This window comes from Rhododendron vialii, chromosome 13a (genome assembly GCF_030253575.1).
Source record: "Rhododendron vialii isolate Sample 1 chromosome 13a, ASM3025357v1".
NCBI classification, from domain to species: Eukaryota; Viridiplantae; Streptophyta; class Magnoliopsida; order Ericales; family Ericaceae; genus Rhododendron; species Rhododendron vialii.
In genome coordinates, this window is record NC_080569.1 from 4,957,794 (window position 1) to 4,984,186 (window position 26,393).

General features: G+C 37.2%; 2 protein-coding genes across 4 annotated transcripts; both read left to right on the forward strand.

Annotated features, from left to right (window-relative positions):
- Nucleotides 1-229: 229 nt before the first annotated feature.
- LOC131314168 (3-ketoacyl CoA thiolase 1, peroxisomal-like) lies at nt 230-16,919 on the forward strand. Of its 3 annotated transcripts, none has more exons than XM_058342659.1 (14): nt 12,393-12,583; nt 13,216-13,292; nt 13,457-13,541; nt 13,669-13,795; nt 14,108-14,206; nt 14,285-14,351; nt 14,429-14,540; nt 14,628-14,705; nt 14,780-14,912; nt 15,020-15,116; nt 15,603-15,726; nt 15,813-15,921; nt 16,422-16,505; nt 16,593-16,919. In XM_058342659.1, exons 1-14 carry the CDS (start codon nt 12,491-12,493, stop codon nt 16,700-16,702), a joined length of 1,395 nt encoding a protein of 464 aa, XP_058198642.1. In that variant the 5' UTR covers nt 12,393-12,490; the 3' UTR covers nt 16,703-16,919. The 3 variants fall into 3 exon arrangements, with proteins under 3 accessions (XP_058198644.1, XP_058198642.1, XP_058198643.1); XM_058342660.1 differs by having other exon boundaries at nt 12,395-12,583; nt 14,285-14,352; nt 14,433-14,540; XM_058342661.1 differs by lacking the exons at nt 12,393-12,583; nt 13,216-13,292 and adding an exon at nt 230-237.
- A 2,958-nt stretch (nt 16,920-19,877) lies between these two features.
- On the forward strand, nt 19,878-21,502 carry LOC131314173 (uncharacterized). Its single transcript, XM_058342665.1, has 4 exons — nt 19,878-20,062; nt 20,182-20,507; nt 20,931-21,192; nt 21,272-21,502. The coding sequence occupies exons 2-4, from the start codon at nt 20,274-20,276 to the stop codon at nt 21,289-21,291; spliced, it is 516 nt and encodes a 171-aa protein (XP_058198648.1). The 5' UTR covers nt 19,878-20,062; nt 20,182-20,273; the 3' UTR covers nt 21,292-21,502.
- Nucleotides 21,503-26,393: the final 4,891 nt, after the last annotated feature.

Consider the following 26,393-nt stretch of genomic DNA (forward strand, 5'->3'; position numbering starts at 1 on the left):
TTAAATTTGGACAAAATTTAATACTGCTAATTATAAATTTAGACAGAATTTAACACGGTTTATTATGGCGGTAATGGTAGTGGAGTGATAGTATAGGAGGTTATATGGTCCAACTGTTAATTTACATTGTTAATTTAAAGAGAAATTAACACTGTTAATTTAGATAATTTAGATAAAAATTAACACTGTTAATTGTGGTGGTGGTGGCAGCAGCGGCATGGTAGTGGTGATTGTGGCGGCGATGGTGGTGGCAGTGTGGTGGTGATGGTAGAGTGGTGGTGTAGGAGGTTGTATGGGTCGACTGTTAATTTAAACAAAAATTAACACTGTTAATTGCGGTGGTGGTGGTATAGGAGGTTATATGGGTCGACTGTTAATTTAGACAAAAATTAGCACTGTTAATTGTGGTGGCGGTGGTGTTGGTGGCACGGTGGCGATGTGGTGGCGGTGGCGGTGGCAGTGGCAGGGGTGGTGGTGGCGGTGGCGGCGGTGGGGTGGCGTGGTGGTGGTGGTGGTGATTGGATCGTCTCTCTCCAATCTCTTTTTTTTTTACGAGGGATATTTTTGTCAATAAAATAATGAAGAAAACTTACTGGGCTATAGGCTCTTTGGATAGGACCTAGTAGACTATTCTTCATCTAGACAAGACCGACCAGGAGCAAAACCCTACATCAAAAGCCCAAAACCTCCCCCAAACCCAACATTAAAAGAGATAATGGCCAACTCTTGGGCCAACGCGTTCCTTGCAATCAGCAATCAAATTACTCAACGGATGAACACTTGCTTGAGTTTGGACCTGGATAAGATTAATCACTTCCAAAGCATCAGTGCAAACAACAACATTTGAATAATTGCAATTCTTCGCAAGTTTGAGGCCATCCCTTAGGCCCCAAAGCTCCGCTGCCGACACCGAACAAGACCCAATCTGCCTCTGAAATACCAGAATAAAGGCCCCATTGTGATCTCGAATGAGAGCGTCAGACGCCACATTACCATAAGATGCTGCATTACCGAAGCACGTTCGGTAAACTAACCAGAGGCAACTTCAATTGGTGGAATTTTCTACCGTGAATATATATCAAGAACTGGACATATTTAACTAGTATATTTTCCTGGGCTATAATTATAGTAGTACATTTTCCCATATATACACTAGTTAATTATCAACTTTCTTTGAGATTACTATAGGAAAAAATAATTGATTAAAACTAGTACTTTTTTCTAGTAAACAAACTATGAATGGGCAGATAAATAAAACTATGAATGCTGCATTATAAAATTTTCATAACTAACAAAAGTGCATAAAATATTTTTTGCACATAAAATCACTCCCAAGTACCAGCATAGGACACTGTGTATGATATTGGGCATTCTACTTCCGAAATTCGAAGTTTGGACTTCACATTTGGACTGTACAGTACAGTTTGGATTTTAGATTAAGAACATTAATTTGCTTTAGACATTTAAATATATGAATTTATATATGTATATATATATTACTGATGAAAGGCTTTAATCAAGCTTCCATGATCTAAAATTTTCGGACTTTTTAGGACAGGGCGAGTTCTCGTAGTCCAACGGGACGGGTTATGAATAGAACCGGGCTCTAACCCAATCCCTACCCATAGGAATCGGGCTGGGCCTAGAGCTAAATTTTAACAGGCTCCAGGCCACTTGGCCTAGTTTACGCCCCTTGTCCGAGCTAGTTTTATAGGAGTTGAGTTTTGTTCACCATCTATTTAAGAGGGTGAACATTATCCTCCTTCTTATTAGTTAAAATTGCGTGGATGCCGCCACAAAGTGATGTCATGCTTACTAAAAAGTGTATTGCGTAGTAAGCATGACATCACTTTGTGATGAGATCCACATTATTTTAACTAGAGGTGATAAATGGGTGGGTTGAAAAGAGTCGTGGGTCAAATATGGACGGGTCAGATACGGGATCAAATAGTGAACGGATTGAAACGAATCGGGTCAAATATGGGTCAAGTCAAATCCAAACCTACCCGACCTGACCTGTTTTCTGTTCTCCCCCCCCCCCCCCGCGTTTCCCTCTTCCTTTTTTTCCTTCTCTATTGTCTTCCCCCGACATGGGTTGAAACGCGTTCACTAATAAGCCCCCCCCCCCCCCCCCCCCCTATCCCTGTTTCCCTCTTCCTTCTTTTCCTTCTCTATTGTCTTCCCCCGATATGGGTTGAAACACGTTCACTAATAAGCAAAACTCCGGAGGGTCTTTCGGCTATTTAAGCCAATTTTTAATTTTTTTTATTTGTACGTTCTGCATCAATTTTTTTGTAGATTATTGGTTCTATTCAAAGAGATGAATCAAAAAAGAAAAACAATGAACAAAATAACCCTCCCCTTTTTTCCCTTCCTTCTTTTCCTTCATACTTATAAAGTCTATCAAATTTTGCAAAAAATGGTCCATTTTTTTTTCATTCAAAATTTTCATCCCTGAATTTCGTAACGTGTCACAATGGTACCCTCTGTTGATAGTGCTCCAAATGAGCCGAATTTGAAAATGTTTGAGCTCGGTTTGTTCACCGGGTACATAAATTGGAGCAGAGCTGCGACTACTTTGACATCGACTCATTTATTAAACAAGTCAAAAATTTTGCTTGAGTTCAACTATTTTACTAAACAAACAAATCATCTAGTTTTTCATTCAAAAAACCGAGAGAGAGAGAGAGAACCAGGACCATTTTTTGCAAGATTTGATCGACTTTATAAGTGGATCCGGATCGTAACTGTACGTGGCACTTCCCCTGCTAGGCTGATCCTGATAAAAGTTAGAGAGAGAGATAGAAAAAAAGAAGAAGAAGGAGGAGGAGCATGTGTTTTGTGACTGTCCTTTGTATTGATGACAATTTTATAATTAGCTTGGCCTTTACCTTCCGTGTTTTGTGTTTCCTTCCTTGTTTTATGGAGTAATGGAAAACAACGGGCTGTGGGTGTTTTAGTCCCAAACTTATATTGGGCCCATTTTTAAGCCATCTAAACTCATATAAATATAGGTTAATATGAGTTCAACTCATGTAAACCCATTATATAACATGAGCGGGTTGGATTGAGTTATAAGTGGGCGGATTATGTTCACTTAAATTAGAGGTGGCAAATGGGCGAGTCTGTGCAGGTTTGGACAGGTTGAAATGGATCGCGGGTCAAATATGGGTCAAGTAGTAAACGGGTTTAAAACGGGTCGGGTCGAATATGAGTTAGTTCAAACCCAAACCCGCTCGACTCGACCCGTTTTCCTCTCTCTCTCTCTCCCCGTTTCCCCCTTCCTTCTTTTCATTCTCTACTGTCTTCCTCCGATATGGATTGAAATACATTCACAAATTGACAAAATTCCGCGGGATCTTTCAACTATCTAAGCCAATTTTTAATTTTGAAACTCTGTCGACCAAACCCACTTCAATGTCTAGATACTCGAAATAGTAACATAACTTAACGTGGAGGATTGCCAATTTTTAGGCAGTTGTTTTGAACCTGAAAAAATTGGCCAATTTTTTTTCGTATTTGTTAGTTTTGCTCCAAATTTTTGAGAGTTATTGATTCGTCTCGACGAGAGGAATCAAAAAAGTAAGAATTTTTTACTTTTACCCAAGTATTTTGAGAAAAATAACCATTTTTTAGAAAAAAATGTCACTAAAAAAAGTGGTTATTTCTCAAAATATTTGGGTAAAAGTAATTTTTTCTTATTTTTTTGATTTATCTTGTTGAGACGAATCAATAACCCATAAAAATTTGGCACAAAACTAACAAATGCGAAAAAATCCAAATAAGAACAAAATTCACAAATTTAAGTTAAGTTCAAAAGAACGCAGCCTTAGGTCAAAATGTGGTGGACTGATAGTCAAAGAGAGAAACACAAGAGAGAGATGATTAGCTGATCGATCGAATAATGAAGTTTGGAGTAATCGGGACCTTGGGTATAATCTAGAGGTGTTGTTTGGGAGGGGATGTCATTAGAAATTATTGTTTGAGGTTATAAGGATTAGAAATTTATCAGAATTCGCAGCGAAAGCGTGGTTATAATTTTTATAGGCTATTATCTAGAAGATGAATTTGAGGTTATTAGGACAATGGTAGAACTTTGAATTTATTTTTGACTTATTTCCTTTCAAAAAAAAAAATTCTTTTGCAAATTGTATGATACTTTGATTATATGATTTTGACTACGTATATTTTAATTTCGAGGACGAAATTATTTTAAGGGGGTAGGTTGTAATGACCCGAATCTCGGGCCAAATTTTTCTGAATAAAATTAAACATTTTATTGAAGTATTTTTGTAGATATAATTGATTTTGTTAATTGATAAATTTAAACCTAGACTTTCTAGGAAACCCTAGCCCTACTTCATAATCCTAAAAATCTAGGATAAGATTAGATTGGATTAGGATAAGATTAGATTGGATTTGATTAGATTAGATTAGATTAGATTAGATTAGATTGGATTAGATTATGATAAGATTTTATTGGATTTTATTAGATATTATATAGATTTTGTTGGATATTATTAGATTATATAAGATTTGATTAGATATTATTAGATATAGTTGGATTTTCTTAGATTATATAAGATTTGATTTAGATATTATTGGATTTGATTTAGATATTATTAGATAGTGGTAGATTTCTTTGGATATGATCAAGATACACTAAGATTTTACTAGCCTCCTATAAATAGGCCTCCCTTCCACCTACAACATCACACCACGCCTCACTTCTTGTTTCTTTGATTGAGTTTTTATAGAGAGAAAAAAAAGAAGTGAGAGAGTAGTCGGCAAAAGAAAAAGAAGAGAAAATAGGGGAGGAGCCGAGGTGTTTTACGATAGACCGAATTCAATTGGCGTGGAGTAGTGGTATTCGGTTATGCATATGGTTCACAACATATTTTGAGGTAATCCGGAGAGTATACGATATGCTTCCCACTTCCGGAATCCTTTCTTCACTCTTACCTTTGTACTCCTTTTGATTATCTCGTGATCTGTGTTCAATCTTGTGGATATCATTGAAAAGTGGAATAATTGGTATCGAATATGATATTATTGGCTGAGTACTATAGAACTATTTAGTACAGAGATCGAGTGAACTCATGCACCAATAGCCTATCCAATATCCAGGATGGGTCGAGGATGACTCGGTGAGGAAGGTATTGGGGGAGTGTCACGGGTCATGTACTGAGGAGGACATAGTATGAGGTCCCTTGTGATTGTTGCTTCGACTTGTTGGTTGATTATCGTTTATTGATTCCACTTGAACATGAGCTTTGTTATTCTGTTGTATCGTATACTTCCCGGATAATTTCTTTTTCAGGTATGGAGATGGATTAGTGGAAATTGAATCGGAGCATATAAGGATTAATTTGGAGAGGTATTGGAAGAGTTGATAATTTTGAAGCATCTAGAAGATTATTTAAAAGGTAGCTTAAGTTTATTTTGGTGATATAATTTATTTATGGAGAAAATTAGGGCTTAGAAGTGTTTGAAATACAAAGTATTTTGGAGTTTATTTTTAGAAAATAGCGGGGCGTTACAGCCATGGTGGGGGTTGCCCAAGTCCGAAATCTTGTGGAGCTTATCTCAGAGCCGGCTCTGTGCTAAAGATTCAGACATACATAATATTACACAAACAGTTGCACACACACTCATAACAACCAAGGGATCCACACACAATAGTGCACTGTGAGGGAGGGGTCTATTGATTGTTGTGTGTGCAAAGTGTCGCACACATTTGCATGTCCCTAGCATTGTTGTACTATGAGACTTGGTAGGATACATGACATAAAAATACATAAAAGTGTCCATAAAAAAAAAACCAGATGGCTCTTAATAAATCCGAGCCATTCATTCTCTTTGAGAAAAGCATGAAAGAGACAGAAAACTCAAGGGCATGCTGGGAGCCAAACATAGAGGAACACGATATCAGAGAGGTCACATGGTAAGGAATCCAGACAGGCCTAGTTTTGTGAAAAAAAACGTAACACTCCCCGTCTCCCCCCACCTACTCTCTCTGACAAACACTCCCCCCCCCCCCAACCTATTCTCTCTGAAATTTGGAAAGCAAAATTTGCAATTCCATATGGAAAGAGAGAACTTGTGAGGTTATTAGGTTATTAAAGGTGGCAGAGTAGGTATACATGCACGAAATGGAGGGGAAGAGATAGAGGAGTAAATGTGAAAGAAGTGGAAGGGGAAAGGTTTACTTCATAAGTACCTTTCGCAGCTTAAACACTGTCATTTTCTTGTTGGTGTTTTAGGATGATAAAGTGACGCTTGACAAACTGTGAATGATATTTGGCAATGCAACCTCTTCCTTTGAAAGTCCATTTCAATCAACAAGTAGTACCTTTTGCTGGCGAAATACTCGTCATTCCAGTTACTTCAGAAACATCAATTACAGGACAAAGAGTGTTCAAGTAGCTTACATCTACTTTTGTGATTAATTATTTTATATGTTTAAATTTTTAATCATGTTGTGTCGTGCCCGTGCTTTTTTCGTGCTTGTACTGTGCACGTGTTATGGCGTGACACTCTTAAACGTGTCGTGCCTATGCGGGATGCCTGCTTCGGCGACAACCTTAGCACCATACCTTTAAGATAGAAAATCAAACAACATTAAAAAAGATAAAGCGGCAAGCATATAGTAAAAGAAATTGATTATACATTGCGTAATAAGGAGCTACTTCCTGGGAAGTTCTATCATCATGTTTCCCCTTTCCCAAACAATGGAACACAAAATCCTCTCTCATGTGCCAGCCAAAAGAATGTGCTAAACACCTCCTAAGAGCAAAAAGGATACTTTTAATGTGAATGGGTTTAAATCAAAAGGTATTTGCATTTATTTAACCCATTCATGTTCAATAATTTTCGTCCGCAATCTTTTTTTTGATTTCTGATATTTTTGTGTCGATTGCTGCCAATGCGCGCTTTTGCCCTCTCCACCTTTTGTGCTCGGTCTTGCTTCTCGTTCTCTCCCACGCAGGGGAGCCACGTTTCCAACGAATGCCTTTCTTTTTCTCTTCTTTTGCCTTTTGTAGTTTTTCGGCTGCCGGCTTGCGTCTCCTCTCGAACGAAGCCAATGTGTTCTTTAGGGTCTCTTTTTTACCCTTCTTTTCCTCGGCCGTAAGAGGTCGCTTATGCCGCTCTGTAACAAAAAAAAAATTAGATAGAGAAAAGTGAGACCCCGATACCATGAGGAAAACCCTAATTTTATCAAGAAGAGAGAGAGTGTGACAGATAATTCTATTTTCTCAACTGAATGTCAACAAAAGACGTATATCTCTTTTATAATTCACATCTCCAACCAACTTAACTAATGATCAATTTAAGCACTAAACTAATTACAACATAAAACTAAGGGAAGTGCTACAATACACACCCCTTATTTGGGTGTGTATCATATGCACCTTTATTAAAATACACCAAAATGTTATGAATCCCAAAATGTTATGAATCTATTGCTAAAAAGTTACGAATCATATTGTTGAAAAGTTACGAATTTTTAGTATAAAAGTTACGATACTAAATAAAATGTTATGAATGACCGGTCCTACAAGTAATTTTTTATGAGGTGGCACAATATGAACCACACAATAGGTGCATATGGTACACACCTTAAAGGGGTGTGTATTGAAGACTTTCCCTAAAACTAATTACTGATTACATACAAACTAATGATTCTGTCTAACACTGACCCTTCATTTTGCTTTAGTGATGATAGAGAGAGACTTGATGGGTGTCGTGAGTCGAAATGGCGGTGGAACAGCGACGGAGTAGCGACGGCAATGGAGAGCAGCGACAGCAGAATGGAAGTGGTGGTGTGTTGCTGGAACACCAGCAATGCAGCTTGAGTGGAACTCCTATTGCAGCAAAAAAGAGTTGCACACTAGAGTTGTCTCCCATTCATCTTTACCCCCTCTCACTCTCTCTATTTTGTGTTAGCTCTCACTCTTTCTTTGAAAGTATCCTTTTTGGCCTTAAGGGGTGTTTGGCACATTGTTTTAGCTGATTGGCACATGAGAAATGACTTAGGGAGGTGAAAACTGTGACATTTTGGTGCTCTTTTGGAAAACCTTCTTCGACCAATTTCTCAACAAAATCAAGTTCTTTAAGCAAAATTGCACAAGTGTCTTTTTACAAACCAAAAAAACACTGCTTATCTGTTTACTATATAAAAACAATTGTTTTACTATATTCAACTTAATAAAAATTGTTTTCTTTGCTCACAAATGAAAAATATTTTGATTCACAAGGAGGTGAAGGAATTGAGAATACTCCAATGCTCCTTTGCCTACATTGAAATTTGGTCAATGCCTTTTCTGCAATTCTGCTAAGGAAACACCATATCACTTGCTTCTGTTATATGATGTGGCTAAAAGGGTTTTGAAAGTGTAATTTCTTTTGGGCTTCCTTTTATTCTGGGGTATGGCCGATCTGGACAAGCAGGAATGATCTAGTTTTCAGGAACAAGATATGAGATGTGGAGGAAATTTCTGGCTTGGTTAAAACGAGAATGGCAATTTGGATCAAAGGCAAATACAATATTAGAGAATACTCTTTTGAAGATTTCAAATGGAATCTAGCTCGATAAGAGATTGTCAGTGAACGAGTTCTTCCTCTTTCCACCTCCAAATCTTTGGGGGCTAAGAGGATTAAGGTTATATTCTGTCTGCATTTTGGAAGCTCTGCATTTTGCTCTCTATTATGAGTCTGCACTTGGAATAGATGTTGTTTGGGAAGGTGCAGTCAAACCTTGATTGCTGCTGCTTTTATTGTTGTATTCCTGCTCATGAACCATACGTGGAATGGGTACAAGTTCAAGATCTCTTATCAACCCATTGGTTGGAGGACTAAAAGGCTGCTTTTGGTTGTTTTCTCCTCTTTCCATTTCCAAGTCATGGGGGGCTAAGAGAGTTGGGTTGATTGGAAGATTTAAAAGCTGCTTCTATTTTGAACTTGCTACTGGGCATATTGTTAATAATGTTGTTTTCTGTTTGTATACTGTATGAGAGGGTTCTACAATGCTGCTTAACTATTGGAAGTATGTTGGAGTTTTGCTGTTGGCATTACCGACGCTCTATTGCTGAAGCTGCCAGGTGTGAGTTATTGATTTTCAAAGGTTTTAATCATTCTTGAAGACCTTGGTTGCAAGCTGATGCTGTTATGAGATCTCTCCAGTCTCCTGGGTCTTATTGTGGTTTCATTTAATTTCGTGTTGATGTATCATTTTCTTTTTCTCTTTCTTTTGACTTGCTCTATGTTTCAAGTATCTTCTTGATTTAGAGTTCGGCCGCCTCGATGTACCCTTTGTCGAGTTTTAATAAATTCTTGTTGCTTATAAATAAATAAATAAAACCCTTCAAATCCACCTTCTCTCTCTACAAATTTGTTTCCTCTCACCAACCTTCAAACACCAAATCCACAATATTATTGGTATCGCACTTGAGTCACACTATTATTATTATTATTATATGCATTTGAAATTTTGTCATCTAAGGTATAAAATTCCTTCCGTGAAAAAAAACTTATAAAATTCCATACAATATAATTCTCCAAATACACCGAGCGGTAAAATTTGGAGTGCATTTATTAAAAAGTTAGCCTTGCAACTTAGTCCAAATCACTGGCCAAACCACAAGGAGTAAAGTGTAATTACCCTTTCTACGAATCATGCCAAAATATGGTCGGTTTACCAAACCAATAAATCTCTCTGTAGGGGGCCCAACATTTTTTTTTTGTCATTCGTTGATCTTATTTATTCTATCTTAGGAGATTTGGTAACGAAGATAAGTGCTTACGGATATCCAACTCTGCTTATATGCATAAGGCACAAATTGCACTCCACCCCACTTGCCCCAAACATGTTTCATTAGATCAACAAAAAACATGTTTTAGCAGAGCAACAGGGCAACACTAGACTTTTCCCAACTACTCTTTCACCCTTTCACAATAAAAATGTTGTTCCACAGAGCAAAGCATGCCCAGGCTCCTGCTAATGTTATTATTTTTTAAGTATTTATTTTTCATTTCATGAGACAGATCATTTTTTCACAATATTTCATATTTAATTCAAAAAATAAGTATTTATTTTAGTCGATAAAACACGCCTTAAAAGAATCCATTAATTGAGTTAGTTAACCTTGTACTCTTCCAAATGAGTGCTAATACGAATTGACTACTACTATTTGCTTTTTTCTATTAGGGTAAAAAACTCTAATAGTCCTTGTAGTTAAGTATTCGTGTCAATTTGGTCCCTGTAGTTTTAATTGGCTCGATTTACACTCTGTACTTTCTATTTTGTTTCAATTCGGTCCAATTACTAACTTCCGTTAGCCCGCCGTTAGTCCTTTAAATACCAAAATCATATGGCCCCCTTTTTTGGGATTAAAACAGACCCGTTCGACTAAATAAGCTAACTTTCTTATTTTTTTCGTATTTGTTAGTTTTTCGTCAATTTTTTTTTTTTTGGGGGGGGGGGGGGGGGTATTGCGTCGTCATGACGAGAAAAATCTAAAAAGTAAAAAATTATTATCAAAATTCAATTTTTTTTAAATAAAGACGAAAAAATTGGCTTAGGTTTATTTTTCAACATTCCTAGTCAGGAATCAGTGCATGGGCCAAGTGTAGGAAAATGAATGGAATGACAGGGCACTATTTTTACTATAACCACTTGGGCTGTTAAGTTAGGTTTATTGTAACCTAGTTGAGTGGTTTGTTATGTCTATATATTAGATTATGACATGGTAAATTTGGAAAAGAGTTTATATAATATTCTGACTTTTGGACATGGCTATTTATCATGTTGACTTTTGGATCTATATCATGTTGTGACTTTTGGACATGGTTCTATATGCATTTTTATTACTATGCAAAAAAATAAGGCATCTCAGTATTTGTCCACAAGTTGAACATGTAGACAATATCAGCGATTATGATGCCTCATAGCTGATCATGAAAATGCTGAATTCGACGACAACTTTTTGTAGAAAATTATAACCAAAATTTTTCCCAAGTGCCTCCTTATCAATGGAGAATGGAAGAATGAGTTATGTTTTGGTTCAGAGGTATATTAGGGCAAGAGGGGAATGAGTAACCCTATTCAGCTAAATAAGTCAACTGGCTTAATTTTTTGTTCTTATTCAAATTTTTTTCGTATTTGTTAGTTTTTCATCATTTTTTTAGGAATTATTGCATCGTCATAACAAGAGGAATCTAAAAGGTAAAAAACTACGATCGAAACCTAATTTTTTTTGAATAAAGACAAAAATAAGCCAATAAGCCAATTTTTTCGTCTTTATTCAAAAAAAATTGGATCTCGATCATAATTTTTTACTTTTTAGATTCCTCTCGTCATAACGATACAATAACCCCAAAAAAATTGACGAAAAACTAACAAATACGAAAAAAATTTGAATAAGGATAAAAAAATAAGCAAGTTGACTTATTTAGCCGAACGAGTCTATTTTAACCCCAAAAAAGGGAGCCATATGATTTTGTTATTTAAAGGACTAACGGCAGACTAACGGAAGTTAGTAATTGGACCAAATTGGAACAAAATGAAAAGTACAGAGTGTAAATCGAGCCAATTACAACTACAGGGACCAAATTGACACAAATACTTAACTACAGGGACTATTTCAGTCTTTTCCCCTTTCTATTATCATTGAACTTCTCCTGCTTAAGCTCTTCATGATTAAATTTCAAGTCCTTCCCTTTGCTAACATTATTTTTCCGAACATTACTTCCTTCTCTATAATTTTTCACTCTCTTATTTGAAAATTGCAGAAAGCAGGAAACAGAACATAATTTTCTCTCCGCCCTTTGAATTTTTTTTTTTTTGTTTTCATCAGGCTCTCCACTCTTGGTTTGATTAGCACTTTTCCGGATATCTATGCATCTTTTACATATATCAATGCATTTTTTAACCCATTGTCTACTATGCTGAAATTAGCATTTTCCTTATCATTTCGGGCACTGGAAGTAGCAAAAAGTAGAGGGCAAGGAGGAGTAGCAAACCCAATGAATATTTTTGGAAACATCTTCTGCGAACTTTCCAAGCAGTCGCAAGGCTTTTTACTGCAATATAGAAGTAGAAACTTTCCAACCCGTAAAGATAGAGAGAGCTTCCACTGAATTCGGGGGTCGGATCCGGTCAAGTAGTCTCTGACCAGTTTGGTCAATTTTTTTCATTCGAGCCGTATTTTGGACGGGTTAGATTTGGTCGGAGTGTTTAAAATATTTTTAAATAAAAATTTACACAGACAAATCTGAACTGTCTAAAGCACTTTTAAATGAAAAAATTAACCAAACTGTTCCGGGGGACACTTGACCGGATCCGACCCCACTGAATTCGGCTGAGGTCAATCATTTCACTCTCTCTCTGTGTGTTTACACTCAACTAATCTGCACGCTGTGTATCTATATAACATACATTCCAAGAGGGAACTCTATAAGCATCATCGAAAGAGAGAGAACTTACATTAGAATGGAGAGAGCTATCAATAGACAAAGAGTTCTGCTGGATCATCTTCGTCCCTCTTCTTCTTTATCCCATCAGACCCGTGAATCTTCTCTCTCTGTAAGTCCATCTCTTTATTTTCCCTCCAGGCCTTTGACTGTCACGTTTTTATTTCACTTTCTCTTCGTAATATATTTCCTTTTTTCTTTTTTTTTTCTTGGCTTTGCGATTGTTTTCTTGCGCATTCCTTACCCAGAAAAAGTTCCCAGAAATTTCATCTACAATTTGGCTATGTGAACTAGAAATTTCACAACTTTTGAGGAAGAAAGCTGGGTACCCTCAAGTCATTGTTCCAATTAAACCAAGGATACAAAATATTGGAGTAAATTTTAAAAATACATGACGGCAAAGTTATTGTTTACATGAGCATTTGATAATGTTATTAAGAAGATTGGAAATAGTTGGGTTCAGTAATTTTGTGGAGGTCCTCCTCAAATTGTGTAGAATATCTACATTTGACACCAAGATGATCTCACTTTTTAATGTTTTCAATTTGGGGAAAAAAAATCATTCCCAAGCATACCATGGCGACATAGGATAAATATGTTTTTTTGGTAAATCTGTGGCAGAAATTAACCACATGATTATGTTATATCGAATTGATCTGTTCATATATGCACGGAAATGGAAACAGCACGCAGGCATACTACTTTAGTTGATCAGGAACATGTGGTTCTTTTGTTATTGACCAGGCTTCAGTATGTCTGGCTGGGGATAGTGCTGCTTATCGTCGAACAGCTGCTTTTGGTGATGATGTTGTGATTGTGTCGTAAGTTTGTTTGCAACATAAGTTGTTTTCTACTATTTGGTTCTATAGAAATACTGCTATGTACGTAAGTCCATAACATGTGGAACTGAACTACTATTCTCTTTCCATGTCATTCGTTATCCTTAATGTTTTTAATGTCGTTCTGCATGGATCGCTGCTAATAGTGCATGTAGGACTGCCATTTGCAAATCAAAACGTGGTGGTTTCAAAGATACCCTTCCGGATGATCTACTCGCTTCTGTTCTGAAGGTAGATTGGGGATAATGATTAATGAGTTCTTATGGTATTTCGGTTGGTAGGAGATAGAAAATTGGATTTTATGCACTTAAGGCCTATCCACCTTTCAAGCTTGTCATGAATTTTTTTCGCACTGTAGGCTGTGATAGAGAAGACAAATCTGAACCCTAATGAGGTGGGAGATATAGTTGTTGGTACGGTTTTGGCGCCAGGTTCAGAAAGAGCAATAGAATGCAGGATGGCTGCATTCTACGCTGGTTTTCCCGGTACTTCATCGTCATGGCTTTCCTTTTATTCTTGTTTTTTCTTTTTTCAATATAATGCTTTATATGGTGGCACATTCTTCCTTGTGATTCTGGTGGACCTGTAGGCACCAAATAGAATTGACACAGTTCTGTTGCAATGTCATTGTACGTTGTATTTGGTGATCATATAAATCAGAATTCGCAAGATAATTTAATCAGAAATAACTTGTGCAAAATAGAAAATTCTAGGACATCGTTTATATGTAACAAGTTTCGCTACTTATCTCTCTTGTGGTCTCTGCATCTGAAGTAAATTGTAAATATTTCACACAGAAACTGTGCCCCTCAGAACCGTCAACAGGCAATGTTCATCTGGCCTTCAAGCAGTAGCTGATGTTGCCGCCTACATAAAAGCTGGATTTTACGACATAGGTAAGAGAAAATCTGGTAAACAACTACTGTGAATGTCTCCTCCACGTTTTGCCTTGATGGTTGTTCTTTTCGTGACAGGCATTGGTGCTGGAGTGGAGTCCATGACGGTAAACCAGATCAGAGGGGTCCCCAAAGTTAACCCAAGGGTATGCATAAGCTCGTCTTATCTGAATGTTTTCTGATTTTGAGTGGTTCATAAGGCTGGATGTTATGGTGTTATTCGCAGGTGGACACTTTTGCACAAGCGCGAGATTGCCTTCTTCCTATGGGAATTACTTCTGAAAATGTTGCACAACGTTATGGTCTTACAAGGCAAGAGCAGGACCAGGCTGCTGTGAGTACCAAGCTTCTATTGATGTATCCCATATCTTTAGTGCAGAAGTTTGTCGAAAGCAGTTTTAACTTCAGTTTAATGAAATAGGTTGTATCTCACAAGCGTGCTGCAGCAGCAGCTGCATCTGGAAAATTCAAAGATGAAATTATTCCAGTCTCTACTAAGGTACATTATAACTAGATTCACTAGCGTAATAGATACTTTTTCCCAGTTAATTTCTAACTTTTGAATATTCAAAGATCCTGGACCCCAGAACTCAAGAGGAGAAGCATGTTGTGATATCCGTGGATGATGGAATTCGACCAGACGCAAATCTGACAGATCTGGCAAAATTGAAGCCTGCATTTAAGAAGGATGGTTCCACAACTGCTGGTATTCAATAACGGCATGCTTCTGAAATGAATAATTTCTAGTTCAGGCATTTTCTGGACACAATATGTTTGTATTTTGACCTGAATTACCGCCACCTCATTTTCTAGGGACTTCTAGCCAGGTGAGTGATGGTGCTGGAGCAGTCCTGCTCATGAAGAGAAGTCTCGCTATGCAAAAGGGACTGCCAATTCTTGGGGTGGTCAGGTATAATGCATATTTCTAACTGTGAGGAAGTCTCTAAGTGATAAGAAACCGTTGATTTTGTGGTTTCTGCCTGCTCATAAGCTTTTGGTTTAAACTTTTTTCATTTGATGGTAATAGCCAATAGGAGCCGCTCTCGTATGTCTTGAAATCTTGTTTTATTTGACTTAAACGTTAGGGAAAATAATTGGAAAGCGAGAGGAGCACGACTACTAGTGTCACTAATCTTTCCCTCTTTTGATTGGTTTACGTAAGAAGTAAGAACACTTTGCTAATTAAACAATAGCACCATATGATGCTGAGCTTTAGCTTGATAAGAATGTTGGTTTTTCTTTCCTTTTTCTCTTTGTCAGAAACCTCTTTCGTATCCTCCCTGCATATCTGCATACCTGATTTGTCGGGCATATCTACACATCTGATTTTTCTCAAGAAAGAAAAAATCCGCATTATGTTTTATGTTGAATGTGCTATAATGTGCCGCACATGCAGGAGTTTTGCTGCGGTTGGGGTGGATCCCGCCGTTATGGGCGTTGGCCCCGCTGTTGCAATTCCAGCTGCGGTGAAATCCGCAGGTCTTGAGCTTGATGATATTGACTTGTTTGAAATAAACGAGGTAGTGTATTCTCTTCACCACCAAATTTTCCAGTTCATTATAATCTCAGGAATTTGCGGAGTGTAATGCTACCGTTCCTTCTGCAGGCATTTGCGTCTCAGTTTGTATATTGCTGTAAGAAACTGGATCTTGACCCGGAAAAAGTTAATGTCAATGGTGGTGCGATGGCTCTTGGTCATCCTTTGGGTGCTACAGGTAATTACTGTCAGATCACATTCAAAGCTATGTTTGTTTACAGCATGGCTTTGGGAAATGTCTATCTCATCCGTGCACGTCCTTTAAATAGAGCTGAATATATGTGTGTTGTTTCAAAACAATCTACACTGCCCAAAGCATCATTTGGGTAAGTGCTCAATGCTCAATTGGGCATAATAAAGATTGGCATTTGATATTTTCAGACATGCAGCCAAGATAGGCTCTCTCTCTTTTCTTCATTTTTCTACATTAACTTTTGGGCCTATATCAACCAACTTCTACTACAATTATTTGCATTGTCTTGTGTAATCTTCTGTGAATAGAGCTGCAAATGAAGTAGTGGAATGATGTTTGAACATTTGTTGTATTCCTTATGCTGGGCTCCAAAAAATTAATACGACGATTTCTTAAGAACTATTATGCTGGATTGAGTGGATTCTACCATCAGAAAGATAGACTTTATTTGGGTGGGAATTGCTACAGCTTACCTTCTGTTTCAGGTGCCCGGTGTGTTGCGACTTTACTGCATGAGATGAAGCGCCGGGGAAAGGACTGTCGTTTTGGTATAGTTTCCATGTGCATAGGTATCTTCCTTTTCCTGGCACAATTTTCATTGTTTTCTTTGTCAGCAACAAGATTTGTCCTAAATGTATTCGCATCATGGCCTACAGGTTCAGGCATGGGGGCTGCAGCTGTTTTTGAACGAGGTGACTGTGTCGATGACCTGTGCAATGCTCGAACAGTCAGAGATAACAACCTTTTATCAATGGATGTCCAGTAGATTCGTTCAGCCTAAAGGATGGACATGGACGTCAACATTATCATTCATGATGTTAATAGTTAATAAAGCTATCTGCAAAAGGTGGTGTTCTGAATTTAGGTTTCCGATATAACGAACATATAGATCATGTAAGTTTATGGTCAATTGCCTATATCTTTGTATTGGGAGGTTGATAGAATTGTCGTCAATGCATAAGTGTTCATCCAGCTTGCCTGAAGAGAGTTGCCTTTTTATCAGTTTTCTCCATGTTTCTCATTGGGAAGATGTTCTCAATCCATCAACGGGTACATTCAACCACATGGTCGGATTCTAGATCACGCAAGACGAATTCTGAAGCTACTGAACAAAGTTCAGCGCATTCAACAAATGTCTAACCATTCGATGTGTACTAAATTTTTCCAGAGAAGTCTCAGAAATGTATGAGTTGGTTAAATCGCACAGGAGATCACTATCGTCGGATTTTACAATTTGGTTTGTATCCAAATCCAACAACTGTCCATTAAAACTGGTACTAGATCCTCTCAACATAACGTATGTTGATCTTTTAAAACCTCTTCAGGTGGCTGTAAAATAAGACCGAAGTTTTGAATTTGGCCCCCTCGAATTGAAATCCTAGCTATGAAGAAAATAACCATGCAACAACCATATATAACTTTAAGAACCATACCAAATTCATAGCTTAACAAAATTTTACATGCCATGCAACAACCATAATAAAGAATTTGGTTTCCAAATTCAAAAAAAAGAAAGAAAGAAAAAGTTGAGAAGAACAAACGACACCAGTTTTTTAAACTTTGATCATGACTTTTGTTTTATATTCTGATCATCAAGAAGAATGATTAAACTAAACAGTTTAACGTGAATCAAATGAAATATATAAAAACAACCCAAAAAATACTTGACTTAATTTAAGTCGAACTGTTCCTTAATTTCACGCGTCCGCCAAAATTCTAGTGAACAACACTCCATCGGGCCAACCTAGACAAAACTCCTAATCCCTAATTGTTTGCATCAAAGAGTGAACGCTATTAAATCAAGTATACATGACCAAGATCAAAAAAGTTTTACTGTTTTTTTCCTTGAATAGGAAAGTTTATTTGAAAAAGAGCATTTTAGCCACTGGGGCCATGTGAGTGAGCCCAACATGAGCATATTGTTCCCACTTCAACTACTATAAACACTCTGTAATGAGGCTTCCTTCCCTACCTAAATATCCCCTTGCCCCACATGCTTACCAACCAACCAACCAACCATATAATTCACTAATTTATGAGTAACTTGTGTGTTCGTTATGCGAGTTGGAATGATCAGAATTCACTTTTCCAAACAAAAAAAAAGAAGAAGAAGAAAAACCTAAGTGGGGTGGCGTTCCTCCAAAATCCCTCCCTTAGCTTGACCTTCGGCTTGGTCTGACCTAAGCTTCGTCTTCAGACCTATCCCTACAAACTAGGCAAGGAACCACCGTTAGCGCCTAACCGACCGGTGATGACCGGAGAGGCAATTCAGTGATTAAGTCCTTCATCGAGAAGATGAAATGCAGAGCTCTTAGATAAATAGTAACGACATACCTCTTTAGGGTATGGAGTTTTACTTTATACAGGACCTCTTGGCTTAATCTTCAAGTCACCTTGTGCTGGGCACATCCCTAACCGTTTAGTGCGGCATCATGGATGAGGTAACGAATCCAAAATGGTTATGTTGACGTGGCCTAACGGCTTTTCCGCAATAGATGCGGATCCCAAAATCATTTGGTTCGGGTCTGTCTGAACCCAACCCAGGATGATTCGCTTTGGAACATGCGCTCGGGCAGCGTGATCAGGGGGATGCACCTACATGCATGGTTCGGCCCAAGTGCTTAGCCTATTGAGACTGGTGATCCGCCAAGTCCAAATGAGCCCAGTTAGGCTAACACGTTCAGTAGTGTGGTTTTGAGTTTTGACTTTGTGCTAACGAGCCAGTGCTATTTTTGCCGTGAGACGAATATAGTTGCCCATTGGCGCATCTAATAGCTTGAATAGGAATGTGTTATTTCAGGTTGTATTCTGCCTGCGCTAAAGTTTCTCATCTCATTTAGGAGTGGCATTGAAGACAACCTATATTATTGGGTTAATCATGCATTGCAATAGTACTTATGGCCAACTAATTTGTGAGTGATTTTAATCAATAAAATCTACAGTTCACAAATTATAGGGTTTCTAAACATATGGGCAAAGGGGGCCCAACGGATCTCGATCAAATCTTGGCCGCAAAAGAAACCGATGAACTTCGGATTCGGACCTCAATCGAACAAGTGTATGGTAAAGAGAAGGTGCCACGGTAACAAGGACAATATTATTATCTTCGTAGTTACTAAATGAGTAGTGCTACTTGTATAAATTCAGATACGGATGTATCTATAGTCATAAATTCAGACAGACACATATTTTGAGACATTGAAGTACATGAATACCCTACTACATTGCAATATAAAAATACTCGTAGTGAATGACTTCGAATACATTTGTGTCATACGTCTTGTTTTCGTATATTTGTGTCCAAAGCATTAGCTGTTGACGATATGCAATTTTTTCGCCCCAATGATAAGCTCATCGTGTGTGATAACACCAGATAATCCGGATTAACGAGAGAACCACAAAATGCCAACCTGCCCCCACTCACTGCCTAGTTGTCTTAATCATATTCCTAGATTCAGTTCTTACCCTCTGATCATTTGACTCCTTGTCTTCTTCTCATCAAGAATCTTTGGGAGCATATATAGACAGCACAGATAGATCTCGTGTGCTGTCCTTTTGACCAACAACCTCTCTCTCTCTCTCTCTCTCTCTCTCTCTCTCTAGTCTCTCTCTCTCTAGTGGTGTCTAGGCCAGCTTAATGTTCCTCGACTAATTCCCTTCTCGGTCAGGTTAAAGGTAAGCCATTCACACCAAGATTAAGGAATTAACAAAAAAATAATTTGCTTCTAACTAGACCTCAGAATCGAATCTTAGTCAATTGGTGAGCAAAACCATCAACCAATTGAACTCACCATTGGAACTCCCCTCTCTCTCAATCAGACTCTAGCCAATTATTTGGAAAGCAAAACCACTAGCAAACCGGACTAACCCTTGGGGCTGTTTTCTTTCTCTCTCTCTCAATATTCTAAATACTGCATGTTTTGGAGTGCCCCATAGTATTACCAACAGTAACATGCAGGGTGGTTTTTAATATTGGATATGCCAAATAATGGCATGTGCAATTAACTCAGTAGCTGATGATTCCCTCCCTCCATCGTTGAATTTTCATATATAACAGGCCGTTCAGTTGCTATTCAAGGTTGCACATGACAAGAAACCACCAACAGATCGAGCTGCTAAATGCATGGTAAGAAACAACTTAATTCACTTCTAATTTCACAAACCCATTCATGAAGAACATAATCATGTCCTAATTAACAGTCTATTTCGTTTTTATCTGACCATTCTTGATTGTCTTTGTTTCAGACCAAACAGCTGAATTCAAAGAGAGAGAGAGAAAGGAAGTAGATTTGGTTGCATAAATTTGAACCCAAATCAGTACACTTCCTTTTTTTACAATGAAGATAAAGGAAGAAATTGCTCGAGGACTGGGAATGGGTCACAAAGTAGCTGATTCAGGGAGTAAGGTTATTCCGATCACCACCGACTCGGCGTCACCTTCTTCAGCTGATGAGCAGAAAGACAAGCATAAGGGGGATCACAAATCCAAAAGCATTGCTAAAATGAAGGAGCTTCTAAGAAAGGCTGCTGCTGCTAAATATGAGAAAGGAGGAAAGTATTTGGGCAGAAAGGTAACAATTATCTCCCTTTGCCCAATTCCATACAAAGTCAAAATTTGACATTTAGAATCACAGAACTCTCCCCACCCTTTTGCCAAGTTCGATGCCAGATGTTGGCAATGTCATTCATTCTTGGTGCTTAATTTGGCTGTTGTCACATCATCCAAGTCATTTACTTTGCATCGGAAGAAAAATGAGACGAGTTTACTTCGATTGTCTGGATTCGAGATTGAGTCAAAATTGCACCGAATCGGTGCAACAACATTGGTACCTCTGGCTTTTTGACAACGTACCAAGTTGAAAAACGACTTTGACATTGTCATTTTAACACCAACAGGCCGGTGGACTTCCTAACCAGGATCCATCTCGTAATTCAAATTCCAATGGAAAAGTTTTTTTCTCACTTTTCTTAATTACCGGTAAAATTGATTTCAGGTGATGCAATTCAGGAATTACAGGGCAACCCTTAAAGCAATACCTGATGATGATCAATTCATCTCTGACTCACCCAAAATCAGTTTCAGATGGGATGTGGAGAGCTGCTCCACCACTTCCTCTGCCTTTTCAGCTATTTCTTTGGCTTCTTCCATAAATGATCAGCCCACAAACAACCTGCCTTCTTCGAATTCCACCCCCCTCCATGACCCAGAAAACTTCAGTCCAAGAACAGGGAATTGGATCACTACAGACTCAGAATGTAAGGCCTCTCTCTCTCTCTCTCTCTCTCTCTCTCTCTCTCTCTCGTGCTTATTATTATTTTTTGTTGTATTGGACAGTTGTGGTGCTAGAGCTTTGAGGATTAAGGGTCTGCTACAGAAGGTTTAATGGGTTGAATCAAGTGATTAGTCAATGTTAAGGCAGTTATATATTGTCAACTCAGACTTCGTTCAATCCAAATTCCGGGAAGGATCAAGGGAATTTAATGTAACATTAAGTTCATGATGAGGTTGTAATCAAGGTTCTAACCATTTTTTTGTGACTTATATAAAGCAATATGTATCTCTTTATATGGGAACTTCGATCACTTTCATGCAATGTGCGAATCTGATGGTGAAAGATGAGTGACTAGAAATCCAAACCCGATGGAACGAAGAGTTTTTCACCATATTCGAGAAGCCAAAATCATGCTCACAAAGCAAAAAAAAAAAAAAAAAGAAGTGCAAATTAGAGCGGAGTGCGATTCAACACGACAAATGAAAAAGTCACGAACTCGAATTTATAATTTCCTCGTTGAAGTCTCGTTAGTAGCCGTATACCCATACATTTGGGAGGAAAATTAATGGTAGTGTTGTCACAGACAAATTTGTCGATTTCTCGGTATTTGATTTGAAACTAGTGTTTCTATTATCTTTTGCAGGGGTGAAACAAGTGGCCTGTCCCCTCATTGTATGGGAACTTTATTGGTGGTAGAAAAAGATATTATATATTCTATCAATCAAAGATGTATCCGTTCGACGCACGAGATGGAAAAAAATTTATATTGACGTTTTTTTTTCTATCAACTAGCTGTGTGTCCGTTTGATACACAGGAACGAAAAAAAAATATATATATATATATATAAATTTTTTTGTCTCATGCATCGAACGAGCACACCGTTAATAGTTTAGATAGGAATGTTACAGTTTTTCCAAGTTGTATTCGTCCTGACTTAAAACATCTCCTCGAGAGAGATAGGCCTTCCTAGTTGTTATCTTTTCTTCTTCTAACCACTAACAAAAAGAGAAGTCTAAAAACAACCTACATTGTGTCCATAAAACTTACTATAAAACACAATCTTATTGAAAAACTAGTAATTTGCTCGGCGCAATGCTTTTTAAACATAGTTTAAATGAAGTATCAAACCTTACTTTTTCGAAGTTTTTTGTGTGGATACAACAGTTCTTTTTAACGCTATCTCACATGAAGTGAGTTTCGCATATGCGTATGGTCATACCTCATGCGAGAGGAGCATTACAAGTAATCGTGAATTAGAAAAAAATTCTTTCTCCCAACAAAATCAACTTCTCGGAAATCTTCATTTTAAGAATAGGCTTCAAACCAGTGGCGTAGCCAGGAATTAACGATAGTGGGGCACTTTTTAAACACACTTCAACAAAAAATAAAATCATAATTAGCAACACCAAAATAATAAAAGAATGTTTGTGCTAAAAATAATTTTAAAAAAAAGCTAACACATTTACTAAGGAAGGTAGTAATTTCATAAACTATCAAAATAAATCAATTGTTTGAATTGTCTCAATGGACCAAGTCTAATAGCAGTTAGATACACAATAACTAAAATGCATGTTAATATTTAGCAATCTTGATCCAATCAGAAAAAATGTGCTCTTCTTTTCAAATTTTATGCTTAAACATCTAATTTCGTCACGCGTTGTGAGTTCTATCGACAAAGACAAGATTACTTTCAAAATAGTGAATAATTAATGAAGTATAATGCATATAACCCATGGTTTAGCCACTTACAAATTTGGACATTATGTATTGAGGAGTTTCAAATGGTGAGTGGTGACTCTTTTTATTCATTAAACATCTCACTTTGCAAGTGTAGTGGAATTGTTGTAATATTGGAAACAAAAAGTTGAGAATGAAATATATACAAAATGTATTAAAGTAATTAAACAAAGAATAATTTAAGAAGCCAATTACAAGGAAAAATACAAAATCTGAAAAGAAAAAAAAAAAAAAGAGTATTCAGTGGGGGCGCATGCCCCCGCTCGTCCTCAAGTGGCTCCGCCACTGCTTCAAACATGGTCCATCTAACCAAGTTCATAAAATAGTCTAACACAACAAATGTTACAAAATTTGTTTAATTCCGTTAGTCACGTTCATGGATAACATCATAGATATTAAGAATGTATTTCAATTCGAATTCAATTTTTTTAACGTCCACTCACTCAAAAGTGACACCCCTATCGCACTTATTTCTTTAACTGACCTAAAAAAATAGAAAAGCAAAATAGTTCCAAGATTACATATAACCAAGTAAGGAGTAGAGTTTAAAACTCTGTCTACCCAAAAGACTTCAACAAAAAACCTATAATTTTCAATCCCAGATAGATCATAAAACTCCAAATCATCTAAACCAACAACTCAAGTTGTATTGAACAATAATTTTGTTCTCTTACCTATTAGTTAAAAAGAAAAAGAATATGATGCGAAGAATTATTATTGGCCGCAAAGAATTACTTATGGCCTCGAAGAATTACTCATGGCCGTGAAGACTTACTATTTGCCGCGAAAAATTACTCCTGACTGCAAAAAATTACTTCTGTCCTCAAAAAATTACTCCTCGCCACAAAGAATTACTCTTGGCCATACAGAATTACTGAATTGCACTTGGCTGCATCGAATTGCACTTGGCTGCGTCGAATTGCACTTGGAGTAATTCTTTGTGGTTAGGAGTAATTTTTTGTGAACTTCTAATCTCAATCATATATTGGCTTCAATGGTTGAGATAGAGAATCTTGTTTTGTGTTCCCGAAACGCTTTCCTATATATATATTCTCCAAATTAGTACAGAATCTGAAAAGTTTTGGTATTTTTCTCTTTTTTTAAAAAAAAATTAGAGAGACATTAATGTACAATTGTTAGGAGTAAATAAACGGTAAGAAAAAATAAAAAATAAGGAATCAGAATAAGATTAGGAAACATCAATTTTAGTTTTTATTTCATCATTCTTCCAAATATTCATTTTTTCCAAATACATTTCTAGTCTTATTTCCTGTAAATCTCAACCATAGAAAAAATATGTACAAATCTAAAAGTTCAAAATATAGAGAATTCAAAAACCGCTATTCCATATTATACAGATTTCTAAAATAAAGTCCCACGAAGACCTATTCATAAAATGAACAATTACAATGATAATGTTAGGTTGACCATATTTGATGATCATATTTCCGATTTCAAGCGAGTTTTTTTTGCCCGATATCTTATGAGTTGTTGTTAATACATTGGCAGAACCAATTTCCATCACATTTTTCTTACCAAAAAATACAGGAATGGAAAAAAAAAAAAAAAAATATATATATATATATATATATATATATATACACACACACACACATCTGAATTTTATTATTATTATTATTTTGAAAATGTCAATATATCTGAATTTTATTGAAGGTTGACAAAAATTATGTGTGACAGTGCCAAATCCTCACCGTTCGTGTTTTCACGCTTTACAAAACGCGAGTAGTAACTTTTAGTGCCCCAAAAGCACCCGTACGCCTGTTTTTAGTTCTTTCCCACCTCCTCTGCGAAAAAGGGTTTTAGGGTTTTTCTCTCTCCACGATCTCCCTTTCGTTCCCCCCCCCCCCCCGCTCTCTAAATCCAAAGCCATGGATAGATACCAGAAGGTGGAGAAACCGAGGCCAGAAGAACCCATACACGAGAACGAGATTCGAATCACATCACAGGGTTTGGTTAGGAACTACCTCAGCTATGCCACCGGTCTTCTTCAGGTACCCCCTCTCTGTCTCTCACACACATGCACACACATTATTTCACTCTTTCTTTGGTTCATTGCGATTTATCTTCTTCTATAGTTGATGGGTTTTATCTGTACTAGTATTAAGGTATTCTCCTTGGATTTTTTGGGAGTTTTTTGGGATTTTTGAGTTTTATCTTTATTCAAATTTTTTTCGCGTTTGTTTGTCTTGTGTCAATTTTTTTTAGATTATTGGTTCGTCTTGATACGAGTAGGCAACGAATGGGATTGTGGACTTTGTCTTTGAATATTTTCAAAAATATTTGGGTAGAACGAAAAAAAAAAAAAACTACTTCTCCGATAATCCACAAAAGTTTGACACAAGGCAAACAATGGGTGCTGTATTTTATCCTTTGGCAGAACTAGAGCAATGTGTTGAACTAATAATGGTATGTATCTCAGAGTTGCTTATCTGCCAATAGGTCTGTCTCAGTGGGCCAATTTGCCTAACTATTCGTTACATGTGCTGGTTTGAACTCGAAATCGAAGCTGCAGCTCTAAGTTGGATTGAATGAAGCTATGGTTTCCATATGCTTGGGTGGGAGTCCAATACTGTTTTGTTTTGTATCTATGGTTTTTCGGAACATTATAAATACCCTTTTGCCTTTGGAATGCCATTCTTTGATCTAAGATGCCCTGACAGAACAACCATTTTATGTTCCCTTATACAATCCCTATAATTTTTTGTCACAAGTAAATTTGTTTTGTTGTTTTCCATTCAACTGTTGATATATCTGTTGTACAACACCTCAAGGAGAGAACTTCTATAGTATACTGTACAGTGTATACATATAGAGCTCCTCCAAAGTAACCTTAAAATCTGTACAAGTTTTGGAGGGATTTTTTAAGGGAAAAGGAAAGGTAAGGAATTCTACTTCATCATCTTTCGTTTCCTTATTTTTCCCCTCCACAAATCCAAGACCCAAACACAGCCATATTGTTTTCCTGTCAGTGATATGTTTGAATTTTGTCAGGAATTATTCTGCCATTACTTATGTAGTTATGTGGATGATTTTTTGTGTAGGAGAAACAGGGGAGAGAGATTGTCTTCAAAGCAATGGGACAGGCAATTAGTAAGACAGTAGCCATAACAGAGATTTTGAAGGTTGCTTCATCGAAATTACATTCTTGTTCCTTTCTACTTACCAAAAAGAAGAAAAAGAAGAAACATTCTTGTTGCTTTTTACTTGTTCACTTCTCTGCCTTTTTGTTTTCTTTTTCCTCCCCATTGGCTCACTAGCTCGGTCTTTATCCTGAAACAGAGGAGAATTCCTTGGTTGCATCAAGTTACTGCCATCAGTTCAGTAAGCATAACCGATGTGTGGGAACCCATTGAAGAGGGTCTTCTACCGTAAGTTTCTAGTCTTCTCCACCACTTTGCATGTTAAGATATGAAGCTATACTTCTG

Bases quoted from the DNA above. Each gene is read 5' to 3' on its own strand.
- LOC131314168 (XM_058342659.1), top strand. From the start codon at position 12,491: ATGGAGAGAGCTATCAATAGACAAAGAGTTCTGCTGGATCATCTTCGT. The intron at 13,796-14,107 runs GTACTTCATCGT...TATTTCACACAG, and splicing joins ATTCTACGCTGGTTTTCCCG to AAACTGTGCCCCTCAGAACC. The intron at 16,506-16,592 runs GTATCTTCCTTT...CATGGCCTACAG, and splicing joins TATAGTTTCCATGTGCATAG to GTTCAGGCATGGGGGCTGCA.
- LOC131314173 (XM_058342665.1), top strand. From the start codon at position 20,274: ATGAAGATAAAGGAAGAAATTGCTCGAGGACTGGGAATGGGTCACAAA. The intron at 20,508-20,930 runs GTAACAATTATC...AATTGATTTCAG, and splicing joins GAAAGTATTTGGGCAGAAAG to GTGATGCAATTCAGGAATTA. The intron at 21,193-21,271 runs GTAAGGCCTCTC...TGTATTGGACAG, and splicing joins GATCACTACAGACTCAGAAT to TTGTGGTGCTAGAGCTTTGA.